The sequence below is a fragment of the Capricornis sumatraensis genome, chromosome 9 (assembly GCF_032405125.1).
Source record: "Capricornis sumatraensis isolate serow.1 chromosome 9, serow.2, whole genome shotgun sequence".
Lineage (NCBI taxonomy): Eukaryota > Metazoa > Chordata > Mammalia > Artiodactyla > Bovidae > Capricornis > Capricornis sumatraensis.
Window position 1 is genome coordinate 38,221,072 of NC_091077.1, and position 22,531 is coordinate 38,243,602.

The following is a 22,531-nucleotide window of genomic DNA, read 5'->3' on the forward strand; positions in this document are numbered from 1 at the left end:
ACAATGTCACGAACCTCCGTCCATAGTTCACCAGGCACTCTGTCTATCAGATCTAGGCCCTTAAATCAATTTCTCACTTCCATTGTATTAGGGATTTGATTTAGAAATCATTCTAGAGCCTTGTTATTGGCATAGGAAGTGAATGTCATTAAGACAGTAGCAGGATGTGACTGCTTTTCAGGAATAGCACTTTAGATGGAACTTGTGCCAAGATAGTTGTGTTAGACAAGTAAACCTCTAAGATCTCTTCCACCCTAATTCACTAGGCTTCTATGAGATGCATATTTGAGAACTGGAAGATAACGATTTCTCTTTGGCTGTGTGTATAAAAGAGCTAAAAGGTCTCTGGGAAAGCTGTTCCTATACAGTCTCACTCATGTGGCTATCTTTTATTCTGGTACTATCAGAGGAGAATTCAGACCCATAATAATATTTATCTTACCTCTGTGAGGCAGGTACAGAAGTTCCTTCTTCAGAGGTTTCTTCAACAAAGAGTCGTTGGGAAGACTGTAAAGAAAGATGTAACATCCTAAATATATAGGCACAGATGAACTGGTTTTTCTTCCTTTAAAAAAAAATAGTAATTGTTCAACATTAACACTCAGCACATAGTAATAAGAATAAAACATTTTATAAAAGTCAGTGATTTTAAGTAAAAAGAACATATTCTGTGGAATCAGAACACTGGAATTTAAATCACAGGTGAATGACCTATTAACTTTTAATCCTGGATAAGTAACATTTCAATCTGTTTCCTCATCTTAAAATAGTATTAAAACCTGCTTCACAGTGTTACTGTGAGAATTAAACAAGATAATTTATACAATGCACTGTGTAAAACACAAAGCATATAAATATCAGTGAGTCAAATGAATTATGATTTCAGAAAAGCAATTATGAAGCTTTTGTTGTGGAAGGAAGAAATACAGAGAAAAGTTCAGCTCTCAATGGAAAGAAGTATCTCTTGGTAGAACCAAGACATAAATAGGCTATCCAAAAGAAAAGGTTATAAAGATTCCTTTTGATATGAATCTGCCACTATGGTTAATATTTAGCTACAAAAGATATCGTTTAAGAAACACAACAAATAGGGACCGGATAAGGAAAAAATTATTTTCTTTGACTATTAATAGAGTTGGTGCAAATGTTAACTCATTAAACGTAGATGCATGGAAAAGTGTGGGAAAAGCAGCTACTGCTGACTTAGGGGTACTTCTGATGAAGTACCTGGGCTGCGAAGCTTCTTCCAACAGATATAAAGCTGAAGTTTTCAGGGTCTCCTAACAGAATATAAATAACCTAAACAAGTTAGGCACCTCTCTATCTCTCAAGTAAATGATGGAATATACTAATAAACAAGAACAGCCTAGATGAGTCCTCAGTCAAAGAGAAGATAAAGCTGTACAATGACTGGGAATGTAGTCATCATGAAAAAGGAGGGTTGAACAAAACTGTCAAAAGGACTAAAATACAACAGTAATAAATACTTATCTTTTTGTTTGAACTCAACGGTTACAAAACAGTTTTGTTCCTGTTATCTAAAAAAAAACACCAAAAGGTAAATACTGACACCTGGTGTCCATTTAATAGAATTTTACTTTATTAGAATGACTAGCCAATCAAGACTCAGGCTTCAGAAACAAATAAGGCACTAATCAACAAGTTATGAGATACTGCCACCTCTATGTTAGGCTAAAGCACATCTCGACCTTTTCCAGTCTAATTTTTTTTTCAATTATTGTTACACCTATTATGTGTCAGGCCTATGCTAATCACTTTACACGTATTATCCTTTAATCCTCACATGAACCTTCTGAAGTAGAAGCTATTAAATTATTTTTAAAATGAGCAACGTGAAACTTCAACAGGTTAAATTTTCTTCCCAAAATCATAGAGTTGTTCAAAGTGGAGCTTGGACCTTTCTGACTCCAAATGATCTTCTTCCTAACCATGTCAATACAGAATCCCAAAACTGTCTTTATTTCAATAAATCATTTTTAATTTCTAAACTTACACCTCAAAGGCAGTGATCTAAACACAGAGGCAAAGTAAGGTTCTTCCAGAATATGAAAATAAGACAGCAAAACAAGCAAACAAAATCTGATTAGACTATTCACGGCTAATCAAAATGAACAGAGAAGCATGACAGGAATGTAACTTTCACTAAGGAACCGGTGGCCTAATCAAGACACTGTACTCTGCATGAACAAATATGCTAATGGAAATGGATAGTTTGCAACAAATAAAAAAGAAAAATCCAAAGACCCAGAATCAAGCAGTGGCTTCAAAATCGTGATCTGCAAGTGAAAGCAAATAGACATACACATCATCTGATCACCACAGAATGTCCTCTGCTATCAGGCACTGGTAGCTTATTAGGTCTTTCCACAGCCTAGTTAAACCACACCTTAAAATTTCCATTTTCTGATGATTCTTTTAGCCTTCCAGATCCTTCAAGCTTGAAAAAGGTGTGATGGTGTATTTGTATTGTGGTCAATGAAAATGTCTCTCTTCCACAATAAAGTAACAGAGATTTGGTATACATACCAGCTTGATATTTGGTTAGTCAAAGTCAGTTCTCACATTCTCATACAACCTGGGAAAGAAATCCCAGTACCTGGACTAAAAATCAAAGATTAGACCCTGAAAAGTAGTGACCACATCAATATACTACCCTTCTTCTCCCTGCTGTAAAGCCATTTAGATGACCCCTCCATCTTCATTAAAATCTTCTCTATAATTGCAGTGATGCCAGAAACCAGTTATCAATCATCTGATTCAAATCGCTTAGTCTATACAAAGTTTCTGCAGCCTTCGTATAGACTAAGTAATTTGCCCCAGGGTAAATGTTTCTCTGAGTCCTTATTTCTGGGACTCTTGCTATCTCTATTAACCAAGGAGTCTCAAATATGGGCAGTTCCAGCAAAGCCATGCTGTTGTTCAGTCACTAAGTCACATCCAACTCTTTGCAACACCATGGACTGCAGCACACTAGGCTTCCCTGTCCTTCACTATCTCCCAGAGTTTGCTCAAACTCATGTGCATTGAGTCAGTGATACAAAGCCACTGAAAATGTTTAACAAGCACATAAACTCTTTCTACCCAGTTCCTGAAAGCAAAAGACCAAGATGTGAAATCACAACTGCAAGATTTTCATTGTTTGCTGATAGAATTAGGATATTAATTTCTCTTTGTTTTTTAAAGATATTATTCTACATTGGCAAGACTGCAGTGAACTAGGCATTTTCATACATTGCTGGAAGGAAATAGTACAAATTGGAACAATCTTTCTTAAAAGCAATTTAGCAATAAACAGTAGGTCTTTTTTTCTACATTCATAACTCTTTAACCCAGTATCTTTCTGGTTCTCTATCCCTAAAGACACAAATTAGTGTAATTAAATAAATAAAAGTTTTACTTAGATGTTTATCACAACTGAAATATCCATCAATAGGAAAATAATTTAAATATTATGGTAAACTCATAAGCAGCCATTAAAAATAAGTAATTTTAACATCAGAAAATGTTTGTATGTTAAGTTAAAATATAAAAATATAGCAATATGATCTAAACTATAGAAAAAAAATAGGTACAGAAAAAAAATGAAGGAATACATCATTGGATCGTAAGACTGTGGATACTTTCAACTTTGTTCTTTACACTTTTTGGCATTTTTCAAGTTCTAAGTGATTTCTAAAATTAATGTTAGTGACTAAACTGAGTATTTGCTGGGTTGTCTACCTGATCTCCTTTTCCTGAGGACTGTTCCTCACTCCCCTTGAATGGTGGCACAGCAGTAGGCTCACAGCCATTTGTACAATTTGGATCATTGCCCCTCTGGACCACAGACAACTGGGCTGGGGAGGATGACTAACTCCATATGGGCCGTAAGTCATTTCCTAGAAGTTTGAAGTTGAAATTTGGAGAGAATAAATCTCCTGTAACCTGTATTTACCTTTGGGAACTGGACGATCAATGTCTTCCACCTACCATGTATAGCAGAGAAGCAAAGGAAGCCAGTTTGCAGGGAGAAAAATGAAGCAGATATAACTATGAGGCAGGGATGAATTTTCTAAACCTAGTACCTTATCTAGGCTTGGTTTACCATTCTGTTTGAGAATTTATGAGAACCTATCTTTTTTATGATCGAGTCCTTTTTTTAAATTAAGCTAGCCTGATTTGGTTTCTTGTAGCCAAATAGTACCAAATAATAATACTATGTGTAGTATTTGGTGGCCTGTTCATGAAGTTAGAGAACTTCAACTAAAAAGCCAGCTATTAGGTTCTAGTCACTTCCAGCCTATTCTAAAGGAACTGGTTTAAAACCTCAGAACCTGACACAAGTCTGTATTCTAAAACTCCAGCCCCTGGGATCTTTCAAGCCAACAACTTGAACTACAGTAAAATATTAAACATTCACTCTGTGGACTTAATTTATTCTTTTAAGAAGAAGCATCTCTGAATCACAATGGATAAACAAAATGTTATCATAAGCATAACTTAACTTTCCTTTGGAAGAGAGGCAAATCACTGGAAGAACTGTTAAGAAAAATGCTTTATCTTTCCACACAGCTATCTTTCTAGAACATGGATGAAGAAGGCTGCTAGGGAAGAAAAATTCCCATATATATTTTCAATCAATAACCTTCTGGTCCCTTAGAGAAAACTACCATTTGTTGAGTGCCTATTATCTCCCAAGTATTATACTAGACATTTCACAGAATTCACTTTATTCATTAAAACTATTGAAAGATATGAATAACTACTTTCATTTTATAGATATTTTAAAACTGAGATTCAGAAGTTAAATGGCCTTCTCAAAGGCAGTTACTAAAACACTAAAATAAAAATTCAAACTCCAAATCCATGCTCTCTACAATGCAATGAAATTTCTCATCACTACCATTTCTTGAACCCTTAAGAGACCAAAAAAATAAAAATAAAAATAGCATGACTGTAAAACAAAACCAAAAACTCAAGAGTCCAATAACAGAAACAGCAACACAAAGCAGTACAGTAATAAAATATTCTATACCCTTGAAAATTACAGTTAATAAAGAATTTGTATAAGTTTAACCTACCATATATACAAATATACATCTATATAATATAATCTATGTATCTCAGAAAAAGACTTAAAAGGCAAATGTGCCCAAATAGGAAATCATTTTCAGTAAATTATTGACAATCTCAAGCAAAAATAAGAAACGCATGATTATGTGAGGTAAAAAAGTCAACTGGAAAACTACCTGCACTTCCTATCACAGAGGACCACTTCCCCTAATACATAGAGGATGTCTATAAACCACTAAGAAAAAGACTGATATAAAAGAAAAATGCCCATAAGATGTAAACAGACAAAAAAGGAAATACAAATGCGTCTCAAGCATACATAAGAAAAGTGAAAATTAAGACTGCACTATGATACCACTGTGTTTCATCCTCAGACTGGCAAAGATCAAGAAGTCCTGACAATACAGTACCGGTATGGGTATGGGGAAAGCTGCTACGCATACAACCTCTACAGAAGGCAATTTAGGAACAGCTATCAAAATTGTAAATACATATATTCTTTGATCTACCAATTATACCAACAAGTTACCCTATAAAATCTCCCATGTAGATGAAACATCTTATGCACAAAAGTAATAATCCTCTTCCAATTAAAAAAAATTAATAATCACTGCAGTAGTGTTTATAATAGTAATATTTTGGAAACAACCTAAATGTCCACCAATAGGAACACTAGATACAATAAACTCATTCATACATGGTGTATTACACATTCTCCCTCCAAAAGAAAAAGAAGAAATTCTTTATGTACTGTTATGGAATGATCCCATAGAGACAGTAAATGAAAAAAGCAAGGTACAGAATAATGAAGAGTATGCTATCAGCTGTGTAAAAGGTGAGGAAAAGTATCTATACACATTGTTTGCACCACATGAAATCCTCAGAAGGATGCACTAGAAAACAGTAATAAATGTTGACTCCAGGAAGGGGAACTGGTTGGCTGGGGATGGGGATAGAAGACAAACTTTATTTATATCTTTTTGAATTTTGAGTCAGTTGAACATTACTACCTATTCAAAAACTTAACTTTTTAGAAATACATATTTTAAAACAAAAAATAAACTGATACATACATCTGATACAATAATGTTTTCAAGAATGCATAAGGAATAGGAAAAGATCTAAAATAAGCTATTAAGTAGGAGAAAGAACAAAATTTATACAGAAAAGTCTTCATTTTGTTGAAAAATTTACAAAAAAATAACTTTATATGCATAGAAGCAATAATGATTGCCTTTTGGTGCTGGTATTATGGTCAATTTTTTCTTCTTTACACTCTTCTGTACTTTCCTAACTTTTCAGAGTGATCATATATGTGCTACTTTAAAAGCCGAGAGGAGAAGGCAACACAAAAAAAACAGCTAAAATAATCCTTGTTTAATCTGTGAATAAATCATCCTTAATCACAGCATCACTGACCCTTACCTGACCATGACTGGTTGTTGGTTCTTCCTCCAACAAAAGTTTCTCTTTCAAGCTTTTAATTGGACTTTCTTGGAAATCCTTGGTTTTTGAGTGCCAGACAGATGCCCTAGACTCCTGCCTCTCCTCGTTGTCTTCATCTCCCACATCTTCTGAGATGCCTTCATTTTTTTCACTAGCCTGATCTCCTTGGCCACATTCATTCTGGATCAGAGAAGGAGGTCTAGGTAACACTGGTTCCCCAAAACCTTTTTTTTTTAAGAGCTGCCTCTGAGTCATTTTCAGGCTCTTTTGATAAACCTCCAACTGGCAGAGAATGACCTTGGTATACTGGTTAGGGTCTACTCCATCAGGGCAGAATGGAATACCCCAGAAGTAGTGTACAGTGCCCCCAATATCCTGGAGACCTTTGGCATCTGCTGGGGTAGGCAGACAGTGCCTAGATGTGTCCCCCCTACCCTGGGCAGCTTTTTGAAAAGCACAACCCCTCCCAGTACTTTCCTGTGGCTTCCCACACTGAGTGTGCTCAGCCAAGTGGCCAGTACATCTGTCAAAACATTTAACGTTCTCATTCTCAAACACTGGCTGGCTTGATTGGTCCCAGCTTCCTGAGCTGCCAGAGACCGGCTCCTCTTCAGTGTTTTCAGTGTGGTCCCAAGGCTCCTCTCTTTCCTCAGACTCGTTTCCCTGACTGATATGTGAGCCTTTAAACAGTGATGGAGGTACCAGCTGCCATATGCCTGTAGGTATTTGAGAAAAAGTAGGGCTAAGGACAAACCATTTTTTATTAAGAGGGTTTGGTAAGTTATCACTTATCAAGAATTACATAATGTGGGTAAAAAAGGCTCATCTTTGGGTTTAACCAAAAGTAAGTTGGCTTCTCCTGGGAGATAAAAGTATGCTGGATATTAGTGAGAACTCAACTACTATCTGATTTAACCTCTTTAATACCACCAAAGGGATTCTGGACATTTCTGTATATCTACTCTCAGCATGATATCCCTCTGATATGGTTATGCTTGATGAGAAGAAGGAGCCAGAACAGGGAGACATGCCTTCAGTGGTCCCAGAGTCTGTGGTTTTCTGTTGGTGGGACTGTGAAGATGGTCCAGTGGCCAGAGGTCGAGATCTGGTAGCAGAAGCATCAGAAGGCCGGCAACTCTGAAACAAGTGATCCCACACCAGACCAGGTTTATTATTAAGATAGCTATACATGAAGGGTCATAGGAAGTACAAAAAGAGGAGTCCACTGTCCCTAAGTGGTTCTCCTCTCCAAAACGTAGATGCTCGATTCAAATAAATTCCACAATGCCTACATGCCTACTATGTACAAAGCACTGTATTAGATCACTATACTAGACCTTTTTCTAATATAGAAAAGTGAATGGCATAAAGGATGGCTCAGGATCTGCCACTGGCAAATATCTTTCACATTTATAATAACTTCAATTACACATATTCAAATCACAATGTATTATTATTTGAAAATTTTTAATACTGCTCATTCTGTCTCTTCATAACCTACCTCTAGTTCTCATTCCCTTTGTTTTCCCCACAATACAGGGAAAGTAAGCACCTTATCTTGCTCTCTTTTGGTTTCTTATTACTTAGTAACTCTTTTCAGAAGCTGCCAAATACTATGGCTCTCTTAAGACATGGACTGAAAATCTGTGAGGTAAAAAACTCTTCCCTATAGAACTAACAAAACACTAAATTGAGTTCACAATTTGACACAGATTTTAAAAATGATAATGGGAAATATCTGTTAATTGAAAACCCTATGAACTACTTACTACAGCTAGTTCCTAATTAGCCATGACGCTGCAGAAATAAAATATTGCTGATCAATGCTCACAAACTTTTTCAACATAGCATATTTACATTCAGGCTCTCCGCAATGGCTTTCCTCAAGAGCTCCTCTTCTTCCGCCTCCTGGCTGTTCACCTCCCTAGCTTCCTGTTCACTCATTTTGAGAGCCAGAGCAAACTGTTCTTCTTCTGTCATTTCTGCAAGAAGACAGGGAAAAGAGAGAGAGTGACACCACAAACATTAAATAAGTGTGTAGACAAGAAACAGAATTATTAAACTTTTCAAGAGAAGACACTAAAGATCACTTAGTACAATTTTGTGAATAAGGAAAGCTCCAAAAGGTAAGGTACCAGTAAAGATCAGTAGCAACAGCTATAAGAGTCCATGATTAACGAAACTGTGAGCTCCTATGAAGGCAGAGTTTCTGCCTACTTTTCTTCACTGTTGTATCTTCAGCACAAGAGAAGAGTACCTGGCTCCTAACAGGTAATATCTGGTGAGTGAATAAGAGGAACTACCTCCCAATCCAGAGTTTTTCAATACCTATCACTTCATACTGATACATATTTGCTTTATGCTCAACATCAAGCCAGAGTAATTTTACTTTTCAGAATCTTCTGATTTATACAGTAGAAAAGAACATCTCTAAAGACCTGAGTGTCATCTGCAAACAGCATTTCCCATTAAAAGCAACTGGGGTACCCTGGAGAGGAGTAGTTGACTGCAAGTCTGGAGAATGAAACATATTAATAGATGAATTAGAATACCTGTCATATCTATGAGCAAAGAATCTACCAGACACTACTAGGGTTATATCAAAAGAACTTAAGACCCAACTTAAAAAGGTTCTCAATGGCCAAAAATGAGACCAGTAAACATCAACAAGGATAATAAATACAATGAATTGAAACAATAAGTTTAACTGGAGAAGGGAATGGTAACCCACTCCAGTATTCTTCCCTGGAGAACTCCATGGACAGAGGAGGTGGCAGGCTACAATCTATGGGGTCACAAAGAGTTGGCCACAACTGGTTGACTAACACGCAAATAAGTTTAAATCTATAAGTTCATAATAGTACTTTAAAAAAAAACTAATTGGTCACTGTCGAAGAATGTTAACAATATGTTATTCAATCAACAATTAATCAATTATTTTGAAAACTGAAAAAAAAAAAAAGAGAACCAAGCTTTTGTCTTATTCTTCCAATATAAGCTATACTACTAGATAACCAAATAGATGAAAAGAAGCTTCTCTTTAAAGAGTTATAAGATGGTGTAGAGAAAAGGGAACCCTCTTGCACTGTTGGTGGGAATGTAAATTGATATAGCCACTATGGAGAACAGTATGGAGATTCCCTAACAAACTAGGAATAAAACTACCATACGACCCAGCAAACCCACAACTGGGCATATACCCTGAGAAAAATCATTCTAAAAGGCACATGTACCCCAATGTTCATTGCAACACTATTTATAATAGCCAGGACATGAAAGCAACCTAGATGTCCATCGACAGATGAATGGATAAAGTTGTGGTATATATGTGTGTGTGGTGTATATATATATATATAACGGGCTTCCCTTGTGGCTCAGCTGGTAAAGAATCTGCCTGCAATGCAGGAGACATGGGTTTGATCCCTGGGTTGGCAAGATCCCCTGGAAAAGGAAACGGTTAACCAGTTTTCTGGCCTGGAGAATTCCATGGACTGTATAGTCCATGGAGTCACAAAGAGTTGGACACAACTGAGTGACTTTCACTTTCACCTATATATAACTATTATTCAGCCTAAAGGAATAAAGTCAGTTGTAGTGAGGTGGGTGAACCTAGAGCCTGTTATGCAGGATGAAGCATGTCAGAAAAATAAAAACAAATACTGTATATTAACACATATATATGGAATCTAGAAAAATGGTACTGATTAACCTATTTGTAGAGCAGCAACAGAGATGAAGACATAGAGAAAAGACTTGTTAGACACAGTGAGGGAAGGAGAGGGTAGAATGAATGGAGAGTAGCATTGAAACATACACATTACCATATGTAAAACAGATAACCATTGGGAATTTGCTGTATGATGCAGGGAGCTCAACCCAGTGCTCTGTGACAACCTAGAGAGCTGGGATGTAGCGGGGTGGGGGGGGAGATGGGAGGGAGGTTTCAAAGGGAGGGGACATATGCATACCTGTGGCTGATTCATGCTGATGTATGGCAAAACCAATACAACATTGAAAAGCAATTATCCTCCAGTTAAAACTAAATAAATTTTAAAAAATACTTCAAAAGAGAATTATTCTAGCTAATAAATATAAAAAATAATATTGCCATTTTGTACAATGCTTATGGACAAGATTCTGGCAGTGACTAACAAACTACACATATGACCCGGCAATCCCAATTCGAGCAACGTACTCTAACGATATATTTTCAACTTTTAAAAAAATAAATATACACAAGACAGCATATTTAAAAAACAAAGACATCACTTTGCTGACAAATGTGTGCATAGTGAAGCTATGGTTTTTCCAGTAGTGAGAGGGTAACAGGCAGGAAGGCCAGGGGTCTCCAAACGGAGGAAATAGGCTGCAAGTCTTAGCATTTTTTCTCTCTCTTTTAAGCAGCAGGAGGAAACAAACCACAAGTGTCAGATTTTATTCCCTTCTCTATACAAATTTAAAAGGTTTCCCTTAAAATTCTGTGTTGCCATGATGACACCTGGTTCCACCTGAACTTAACTTTTCTCAAACCTTGAGCTAACCAATGCATTTTTCTTATGGAAACGGTTTTCTTAAGCTATGTTAATGAACTATGTATTTACACTAGACTCTGTCTCTCTTCAATTCTGTTCTGCTTAAGACTCAGATAAGGGCTCAACAAACCTATATGTTTTACTTATACACTATTTCCTTAATCTATGTTAATGAAACTATATATTTAAGATTCATGTCAATCGTTTTATGGCCCAGGATGACTCACCTGGAGCCAATGTTATCTCAAAATGCATGTTGTGGGTGAGGGGGCTGGTGCCACTCTGAGACATCTCCTTTCTCTAATTAATAGCTTGCTGATATGTATATAACATACTGCTAAAGGCTAGCAGGGGGGCACTCTTTCTGCTCCCTTCTGATGTCTATGCCAGAAGCTTTGTCCATCTCTTTCATACTTTAATAAAACTTTATCACACAAAAGTTCTGAGTAATCAAGCTTCGTCACTGGCCCCAGATTGAATTCCTCTCCTCTAGAGGCCAAGAATCCCGGCGTCTTTCACGGCTCAGCAACCACCTTTCATCTTGGGGGCTCGTCTGGGACCTGAAACTGGGACCTCTCATGCCAGAGGCAAGAACCGTAACCTGCAGACCAACCAGCCTGCTTCAGCATGTGAGAGTTGGACCATAAAGAAGGCTACACTGAAGAACTGATGCTTTCAAATTGTGGTGCTGGAGAAGACTCTTGAGAGTCCCTTGAACTGCAAAGAGGCCAAACTAGTCAATCCTAAAGGAAATCAACCCTGAATATTCAGGAAAGGACTGATGCTAAAGCTGAAGCGCCAATATTTTGGCCACCTGATGTGAAGAGCCAATCCACTGGAAAAGACTGATGCTGGGAAAGATTGAAGGCAAAAGCAGAAGAGGGTGACAGAGGATGAGACGGTTAGACAGCATCACCAGTTCAATGGGTAAGAATTTGAGCAAACTTCAGGGGACAGTGGAGGACAGAGGAGCCTGGCATGCTGTAGTCTATAGGATTGCAAATAGTTGGACACAACTTAGCAACTGAACAATGACAACAAAACCAAATATGTACTCATTTTTCACTGCAGCATTGTTTGAATTTGCAAAACAATAGACTACACGTAATGACCATCACAGGACACTGCTTGAATAAATTTTGGTATTCATACATAAATCTGTAAGAAGAATAAGGAAGGTATCTATGCTCTAGGAATAGAATTATTTTAAAGATTCAGTATTAAGCTAAAAAAAAGAAGCAAAACACAAAAGTTTATATAGTATGCTAATTTTTGCAAAGAGTGACACAAGAAAGATGAATTAGAAATTAATTCAAATGGTTATATAAAGGTAGTTGGGTACAAAGTGGAAGGGATAAGGGAAGCAGTGACATTTCTTTGACTATATCTTTTGGTATATCTTTGACTTAATCGGGTAAATGTTAAACCTGTTTTTAAAAAGTAAAATAAAATCAGTAAGGATGAAGGATCCCTAAGATTAAATTCCAACATAAAAAAATGCACCCAAATAAATTTAAAGTGATCTTAATGAGAATGAAAACAGATCAGAATTAACCAGTGAATGAATGTCAGATGGCCTTAGATTTCCTTTATAGAGAGGTTTTCTAACTATAAATTCAAATTCTTTAATAGATATAAGGTTATTCAGATGTACTTTCTTCTGTGTCAGTTTTCATAAATTATGTTTTTCAGTGATGTTTTTAATTTATTTCAATTAAGTCAGTATTTCTCAGTCCTTTTTTCATTACTATTCCCTGAAGAATCCTTTCTAGACTTTTTTTTCCTAGTCAAAATCTCTGGAAGTACATAATGCAATGTTTACAGGGATATGAATAGCTTTACATGATCATATAAGAAAAGAAAAATTTAAAATCAGAGATCCAAGCTTTCCTCTTTAATAAGCTAAACAATGAAGAGCAAAATTAACCCAAAGTAAGAAGAAAGTAATATAAAGAGCAGATATCAATGAAATAGAAGATGGTGTACAACACAGAAAATAAAAATTAATAACAAAACTTGGTTCCATGAAAAGGTCAATAAAATTTATAAATCTCTGATTAGACTGATTAAGAAGAAAATTAAACATGTAAACTAACAATACAGGAATAAGAGGGGTATATCACTACAGATTCTACAATCGTGAAAAGAAAAACAGAATACCATGGACAATTTTATGCCAATAAATTTGACAATCAAGCATGCATTCTCAATTGGCATGATATCATCCCCAAGTGGATAAAAACTGGTTCTTGGAAGTCCAAGAAATCTGTACAGGTGTATAAGTCAGTACATAAATAGAATATATAGCATTATCTATGGCATTAAAATTTCATGGGGACAGTGGTGGCTAGGAAAAAAAAAAGTCTAAAAAGGATCCTTCAGGGAACAGTAATGAAAAAAGGACTGAGAAACACTGACTTAACTGAAACAAACAAACAAACAAAAATATCACTGAAAAACATAAATTATGAAAACAAACACAGAAGAAAAAGAGTATCTGAACAGCCTTATACCTATTAAAGAATATGAATCTGTAATTAAAAACCTCTCCATACAGAAAATCCAAAGCTATCTGACATTCATCACTGGTGAATTCTAACAAAAACTAGAGAAAAAAATAATAGCAACATAATTCAGAAAATAAGATATCAAGTCTCCCCAAACTGATTCAACACAATCCCAATGAAAATCCAAACAAGCTCATCAAACATAACGTAATAGAAAATTCAGAAATAGATGCACAAATATTTTTCACTTGATTCCTACCAACAAGCCTTTTCAACAAATGGTACCAGAACAACAGGATATCCATAAGGGGAAAAAATGAACCTTTAACCCTTCAGTTCAGTTCAGTTCAATTCAGTCGCTCAGTCATGTCTGACTCTGTGACCCCATGAATCACAGTACACCAGGCCTCCCTGTCCATCACCATCTCCCGGAGTTCACTCAAACTCATGTCCATCGAGTCCATGATGCCATCCAGCCATCTCATCCTCGGTCGTCCCCTTCTCCTGCCCCCAATCCCTCCCAGCATCAGAGTCTTTTCCAATGAGTCAACTCTTCGCATGAGGTGGCCAAAGTACTGGAGTTTCAGCTTTAGCATCATTCCTTCCAAAGAACACCTAGGACTGATCTCCTTTAGAATGGACTGGTTGGATCTTCTTGCAGTCCAAGGGACTCTCAAGAGTCTTCTCCAACACCACAGTTCAAAAGCATCAATTCTTCGGCACTCAGCTTTCTTCACAGTCCAACTCTCACATCTATACATGACCACTGGAAAAACCACAGCCTTGACTAGACGGATCCTTGTTGGCAAAGTAATGTCTCTGCTTTCCAATTTAACCCTTATCTCACACTATCACTTCATGGGAAACAGATGGGGAAACAGTGGAAACAGTGTCAGATTTTATTTTGGGGGGGCTCCAAAATCACTGCAGATGGTGACTGCAGCCATGAAATTAAAAGACACTTACTCCTTGGAAGAAAACTTATGACCAACCTAGATAGTATATTCAAAAGCAGAGACATTACTTTGCCGACTAAGGTCCGTCTAGTCAAGGCTATGGTTTTTCCTGTGGTCATGTATGGATGTGAGGGTTGGACTGCGAAGAAGGCTGAGCACTGAAGAATTGATGCTTTTGAACTGTGGTGTTGGAGAAGACTCTTGAGAGTCCCTTGGACTGCAAGGATATCCAACCAGTCCATTCTGAAGGAGATCAACCCTGGGATTTCTTTGGAAGGAATGATGCTAAAGCTGAGGCCCAATACTTTGGCCACCTCATGAGAAGAGTTGACTCATTGGAAAAGACTCTGATGCTGGGAGGGATTGGGGGTAGGAGGAGAAGGGGACGACCGAGGATGAGATGGCTGGATGGCATCACGGACTCCATGGACGTGAGTCTGAGTGAACTCCAGGAGATGGTGATGGACAGGGAGGCCTGGCGTGCTGCGATTCATGGGGTCGCAAAGAGTCGGACACGACTGAGCGACTGAACTGAACTGAACTGAACTCAAAATGGAATATATATCTAGATGTAAAAGCTAAAACTAAAAAAATCCTAAAAGAAAACACAGGTGAAAATCTTTGTAACCGAGGGGTAGTCAAATTTTGCTTAGACATGATACAGAAAGAAAAAACTAAATATAAAACTTCTCTTTGTTACAAAAATAAAAAGTAAAAAAATATTTTTTAATTAAAAAAAATTGTAAGTAAAAAAGAAAGAAAAGAAAAAGGTAAGTCACAAAATGGGAGAACATATTCACAATATATATAATCTGACAAAAGACTTGTATCCAAAGTATATGAAATATCTATACTCCATAGTAAGAAAACAAGCCATCTAATTTTATCAATAATGAACAACAGATCTGAACAAATCCTTCACAAAAGAAAATTTTGGAATAATCATTAAGCATAAGAAAAGATCATTAATCATAAGGAAAATGCAAGTTAAAATGAGCTACCACTATATATCAATAGAATGGATAAAATGGAAGACTGACATTCTTACAACATGATTATTCATTGTTAATGAAATCACTAAGTCATCAAGAAAATGTTGATGTTGATTATATCCTTTGTGTTCAGTTTAAGAGAATCAAAACCATGTAATAATGCAAAATGAGTTCTTTGTAATATTCAGTCTTTTAAAGTATCTTGTATTCTCTAATTAAGAGTCCCTTGGACAACAAGGCGATCAAACCAATTAATCTTAAAGGAAATCAACCCTGAGTACTCATTAGAAGGACTAATGCTGAAGTTGAAGCTCCAGTATTTTGGTCACCTGATGCAAATAGTAGACTCATTGGAAAAGTCCCTGATGCTGGGAAAGACAGAGGGCAGAAGAAGAGGGAGTCAGATGATGAGATGGCTGGATGGCATCACCGACACAATGGACATGAACTTGGGCAAACTTCAGGAGATGGTGAGGGACAGGCAAGCATGGTGTGCTGCAGTCCATGAGGTCACAAAGAGTTGAACACGACTGAAAGACTGAACAACATATTTCCTAAAGATTCTGGAGAGAAGTAGGCTTTGCTATTACATTAACATGAAAACAAGAACTTAGTAAGGATTCTGTTCTCAACTACATAGACGGGAAGCTCCACAGCCAGAATGAGGAAGGAAATGAAAGTCCCTCAGTCATGTCTGACTCTTTGCAACCCCAAGGACTATATGTAGCCTGCCAGGCTCCTCTGTCCATGGAATTCACCAGGCAATTCTATTGCTGTGGGTTGCCGTTCTCTTCTCCAGGGGATCTTCCCAACTCAGGGATTGAACCCAGGTCTCCCATGTTGCAGGCACATTCCTTACCATCTGAGCCACCAGGGAAGCCCCCACAGCCAGACTACCTGGGTTTAATTCTTGATTGCATGCCTTTTTAGTTGTAAAATTTTGAGCATGTTATTTATCCTCTAAACCTGGATACTGGTGCTGGTCTCTGATAATCTCCCTCCCTCTTTTTTCTTTGTGTCTTTTAATCTGCATGACCACGTATCTAGAGTAAATATAAACATACTCTTAACATTAGAATTCTCATATAAATACTATGATTTAATAAAACTTGTTTTACTTCACACACAAGAAAAACAGAGATAATAGTATTTAAGTCTGTTACAATGGTTAAATAATACATGAAAAATATTTAGAATAGTACCTGGCACATAACAAGTGTCTAATAACTGTTTGTATCAATTAACAAATTATTTACTGTTATTACATTTTATTTAAAGAAATCCAAAACTTCAGATTATTGTCTTTCACTAACAATAACACCTGCCTTCCCAGGTGGCTCAGTGGTAAAGAATCCTCCTGCCAATGCAGGAGATGCAGGTTTGATTCCTGGGTCAGGAAGATGCCCTAGAGAAGGAAATAGCAACCCACTCCAGGATTCTTGCCTGGAAAATCCTAAGGACACAGGAGCCTGTAAGGCTATAGTCCATGGGGTCACAAAAGAGTCAGATACAACTAGCAACTAAACAACAAACAATAACATACAAGCACATAATCTGACAAAGCCACCACTACATATTTACTCTAACCACAATCAGAATTAAAAGGACATTCTTATTCACTAGTTACTGACTCTTATTTTTTATATAACCATGATCTGAGACTAGAGTCTAATAAACATCACTACTGACTAGGACATATTTTACCTAACCTCTCTACAATATAAGAACCCAACCATTAGAAGAAAGGGAGAAACAAACTGGAATTCCAGCCAGGAGGAAATGTCAGCAAGTGTCAACATTAGAATCTCTAAGAGAATTGGCTCAACTAGCTTATCAAATGATTCTGATTATGCTCTTCAAAATTTATGATCTCCCAACATTCATGCTGGCCCACTGAGATGTGAAAACAGGCTGTCAACAATCCAAACAATCCAGAACACAAAAACAGATATAACCTGTAAAATTTGTGGTTATTTAAAAAGGTTGAGGGGCTTCCTGGTTGTCCAATGGTTAAGAATCCACCTTCCTATGCAGGAAATGGGGGTTTGATCCCTGACTGGGGAACTAAGACCCCACATGCCACAGGGCAACAACTCCATGTGCTGCAACCGCTAAGCCTGTGCGCTCTAGAGTCCATACAACAAAATTAGAGAAGCCCGTGCACTGCAATGAAGACCCAGCATGGCCTAAATAAATAAGTAAACCGAGAGAACAGAACAAATGTTCTGACAGAGCACATTTCATGCAACAACAAAAGGTAAATTATCTTCCTGCCCAAATCTTTTCCTGAGAACTTTTTTTTTGCAAAACAGAGCTCTGCAACTGTGATAAACTTAATATATCTACACATTGCCAGTTACAATTTAAGTTTATAAAACACTTTCGAAAGCATCAAGGCATTGTGTAGGCACCTGTATAGATATGCATTCTCAAACAAATTGATACCACTTCTGGGAGTTTATTCTGAACAATCACTGAAAAGAAAAACTGTTAGACACAAAAAAAAGTTCATTACACTATAACCTGGGCTTCCCTGGTGGCTCAGTGGTATAAGAATGTGCCTGCAATGCAGGAGATTCGGGTTCAGTCCCTGGGTCGGGAAGATCCTGTGGAGAAGTAAATAGCAACCCACTCCAGTATTCTTGCCTAGAGAATCCCATGGACAGAGGAGCATGGCAGGCTACAGTACACGGGGTCACAAAGAGTTGGACATGACTGAGCGGCTGACACACACACACACTATAACCTACAAGGTGACTGACTTAAGTTTCCTAAAAACAAAGCCACTGTTAAGTTATATAAGGCATGTTAACTCAAGAGACTCCTATGTTATCAAAATACTAATCATGAAGATGTATAAAAATGATAAAGGTCTATAAAAGCCATGTGAAAATATAATGGAAATTACAGAACCAATTTCTGACTCCACATGTAAGAAACCTGGAAGTAAGTCACTGCTTTGTCCTGAAGAGTAAAAAGCTATTAATAAAGCAACTGAAAAAATCAACAACTCTTCCTGTATCTGTGAGAAAGGAGGGCACAGGGCACATTGCTGCCCACAAGATGGAGAGACAAACAAGGGAATACAGTGAGTCATGGCTTATCAGAGCAGAGATTCAAGAGTAAAAACTAACACAGAAATCAGTGCCAAGAAAATCTGAACTGTAAGGGACAAATTGCTGGGGGCTTGGTGTGGACAAGTCTGGGAGTTAAAAATTCCAGGGAAACTCAGTCAAAGGGGGCCCACAGACTTGTAAGTTTTATTTCCAAGATTTTAACCAGATTCTCACAATAAATATAGGGAAAACTTCCTCTTAAATGTCCCAAACAGAGTAGGAGAGAGGAGCTATTTTGAAATTTATCAGGGCCCTCTGTTCTTTCCAGCAAGGCTTGCCCTAGTAGAAACTAAGTAATCAGTCTAGACTAACAGTGTAACTGACGTGTGAGAAGGGACATGCCAAACTCCAACCTACTCTAGCCATCCTCTCCCACCTAAAGAGGGAGGAAAAAATTAGAAACACTTGTGAAGTTCACAGACTGAAATAGTGAGACCTAATTAGGGAACTTCCCTGGTGGCTCAGATGGTAAGGAATCTGCCTCCAAGGCAGGAGACACGGGATTGATCCCTGCATCAGGAAGATCCCCTGGAGAAGGAAATGGCAACCCACTCCAGTATTCTTGCCTGGGAAATCCCATGGACAGAAGAGCCTGGCAGGCTACAGTCCATGGAATCGCAAAGAGTTGGACACAACTGAGAGACTTTCACTTCACAATCAGGGAACTATGAATACTTCCCTTATTAGCCACACCTAACACCACATTTCTAAAGGCCTATTTAGAGTAGTTTCTTTTACCTGGTACATCGTGTCCAGCTATCAAGAAAACATTACAAGTCACACTAAAAGGCAAAAACTACTATTTGAAAAGATAGACTATGCATCAGAATCAGACATGGTGCTAATGCTGTAATTATCAAGCTAGAAATTTAAAACAATTATGATTAAAATAAGGGCTTTAAAGGATAAATTAGAGCACAAACAAGGTCAGATGGGAAATGTAAATAGAGAGATGGAAATCCTAAGAAAGAAACAAAAAGAAATACTAAAGATTAAAAACACTGTAACAGAAATGAAGAATGCTTTGATGGGTTTATCAGTAGACTGGACACAACTTTAAAAAAGAATCTGAGCTTGAAGACATGTTAATTGAAACCACCAAAACTAAAACATAAAGAGAACAAAGACTGAAAAGAATAAGACAATATTCAAGGACTGTGGAACAACTACAAAAAGAGTAATAAAAACATAATGCAACTGCCAGAAGGATGAGAAAAATAGAAGCGAAAGAATTATGTGAAATAATAATGACTCAGAATTTCCCCAAATTAAGGTCAGATACTAAACCACAGATCCAGGAAGCTTAAGGAACACTAAACAGGGAGATCCCGCAAGATAGCAGAGTAAAATACAGAGTCCACCTTCCTCCCCACAAATATCTCAAAAACATATCTGCGTATGGAACAACTCCTACAGAACACCTTCTGAAAGCTGGCAAGACCCCAGACTTCCAAAAAGGCAAACCAATCTCCACAGAATGAGGTAGGGGAAAAGCTGTAAGAGAAAAATGAGACAAAGGATTTGGGATGGGGACCTACACCTTGGTGAGGGAGCCATGAAGAAGAAAAAGTTCTGCACACTTGGAAACCCCCTCACTGCAGGGTTGGGGAAGAGCTCTGGAACCACAGAGGGGAATGCAGCAACATGTGCTCAGAAGGTAAAATGGAGAGAAATCACCACAGAGATTGTTGCTGACCAGCATTTACCAGGCAAGATGCTGTTGGCATGCCCTGGTGCAGCCAGTATGGGCTGGGTGCTGAGGGCTTTGAGGGCTGGACCCTAGGGAGAGGACTGGGGTTGACTGCTGTGAAGATACTCTGAAGTGGCTAGTATAACACAGCTGAGGGACTCCAGGGAGTTGGGCCTGACAGAGAGACAGGAGATCATTGCTGTGGGGATCCTCAAAAACTGTGCACTCAACTTACAACAGGACCCAGCCTTCAAGAGTGCCATAGGTGCGACAAGCCCCAGCTGTGGACTGCGACCCCAGAGGCAGATGCGCTGGCCAGCCACCACCAAAGCTGGCACAAGTGCCAGAGGTGGCAGGAGTCGCAAATGCAACTTATGATCCCAGAGAGAGGTATTCAGGCCAACTGGCCACCGTCAAAGCCAGGGCAAGACAATAGTCAGGGAACAAACTGCCACTGCAGTTCCAACCCCAAGGTAGCAGCTGCCACCAAGCTGTCAGCAGGCAGAGGTCACAGTCCACATCTTCCTGTGAACTTATGTGGCTTGGCTCTAACAAGGGACACACAACCAGGGACCAACTACCCTTCAGTTCAGTTCAGTCGCTCAGTCGTGTCCGATTCTTTGCGACCGCATCAACCGCAGCACACCAGGCCTCTCTGTCCATCACAAACTCCCAGAGTCCACCCAAACCCATGTCCATCGAGCCGGTGATGCCATCTAACCATCTCATCCTCTGTCGTCCCCTTCTCGTCCAGCCCTCAATCATTCTCAGCATCAGGGTCTTTTCAAGTGAGTCAGCTCTTCGTATCAGGTGGCCAAAGTACTGGAGTTTCAGCTTCAACATTAGTCCGTCCAATGAACACCCAGGACTAATCTCCCTTAGAATGGACTGGTTGGATCTTCTTGCAGTCCAAGGGACTCTCAAGAGTCTTCTCCAACACCACAGTTCACAAGCATCAATTATTGGGCACTCAGCTTTCTTCACAGTCCAACTCTCACATCCATACATAACCACTGGAAAAACCGTAGCCTTGACTAGATGGACCTTTGTTGGCAAAGTAATGTCTCTGCCTTTCAGCATGCTGTCTAGGATGGTCATAACTTTCACTCCAAGGAGCAAGCGTCTTTTAATTTCATGGCTGCAGTCACCATCTGCAGTGATTTTGGAGCCCAGAAAAATAAAGTCAGCCACTGTTTCCCATAAAGTGATGGGACCAGATGTCATGATCTTTGTTTTCTGAATGTTGAGCTTTAAGCCAACTTTTTCACTCTCCTCTTTCACTGTCATCAAGAGGCTCTTTAGTTCTTCAATTTCTGCCATAAGGGTGGTGTCATCTGCATATGTGAGGTTATTGATATTTCCCCCAGCAAACTTGATTCCAGCTTGTGCTTCCTCCAGCCCAGCGTTTCTCATGATGTACTCTGCATAGAAGTTAAATAAGCAGGGTGACAATATACAGCCTTGACATAGTCCTTTTCCTATCTGGAACCAGTCTGTTGTTCCATGTCCAGTTCTAACTGTTGCTTCCTGACCTGCATACAGATTTCTTAAGAGGCAGGTCAGGTGGTCTGGTATTCCCAATTTCAGAATCTTCCACAGTTTATTGTGATCCACACAGTCAAAGGCTTTGGCATAGTCAATAAAGCAGAAATAGATGTTTTTCTGGAACTCTCTTGCTTTTTCCATGATCCAGCGGATGTTGGCAATTTGATCTCTGGTTCCTCTGCCTTTTCTAAAACCAGCTTGAACATCTGGAAGTTCACAGTTCACATATTGCTGAAGCCTGGCTTGGAGAATTTTAAGCACTGCTTTACTAGCGTGTGAGATGAGTACAACTGTGCAGTAGTTTGAGCATTCTTTGGCATTACCTTTGTGTGGGATTGGAATGAAAACTGACCTTTTCCAGTCCTGTGGCCACTGCTGAGTTTTCCAAATTTGCTGGCATATTGAGTGCAGCACTTTTATAGCATCATCTTTCAGGATTTGAAATAGTTCAACTGGAATTCCATCATCTCCAATAGCTTTGTTCATAGTGATGCTTCCTAAGGCCCACTTGGCTTCACATTCCAGGATGTCTGGTCCTAGGGGAGTGTATGAACCACCTTAGACTATAGCAACTTCTCACAGGCCTCTGCTGAAGCAGGTACTCCCCACACACCCCAATTGTGTCTGCTATACCTCTCCATCTCCCCAGCCCGACTGAGAGGTGAGCCATAATA

General features: G+C 38.4%; 1 protein-coding gene across 1 annotated transcript in view; it reads right to left on the minus strand.

Moving 5' to 3' along the window:
* Window positions 1–22,531, minus strand: part of UIMC1 (ubiquitin interaction motif containing 1) — a 128,999-nt gene that overhangs the window by 57,729 nt on the left and 48,739 nt on the right. The window contains exons 4-7 of the mRNA XM_068980374.1: window positions 8,377–8,501; window positions 7,551–7,656; window positions 6,499–7,235; window positions 443–507 (exon numbers count right to left, since the gene is read on the minus strand). Of these exons, the coding sequence (XP_068836475.1) occupies window positions 443–507; window positions 6,499–7,235; window positions 7,551–7,656; window positions 8,377–8,501 (1,033 nt within the window). The remainder of the gene's footprint in view (window positions 1–442; window positions 508–6,498; window positions 7,236–7,550; window positions 7,657–8,376; window positions 8,502–22,531) is intronic.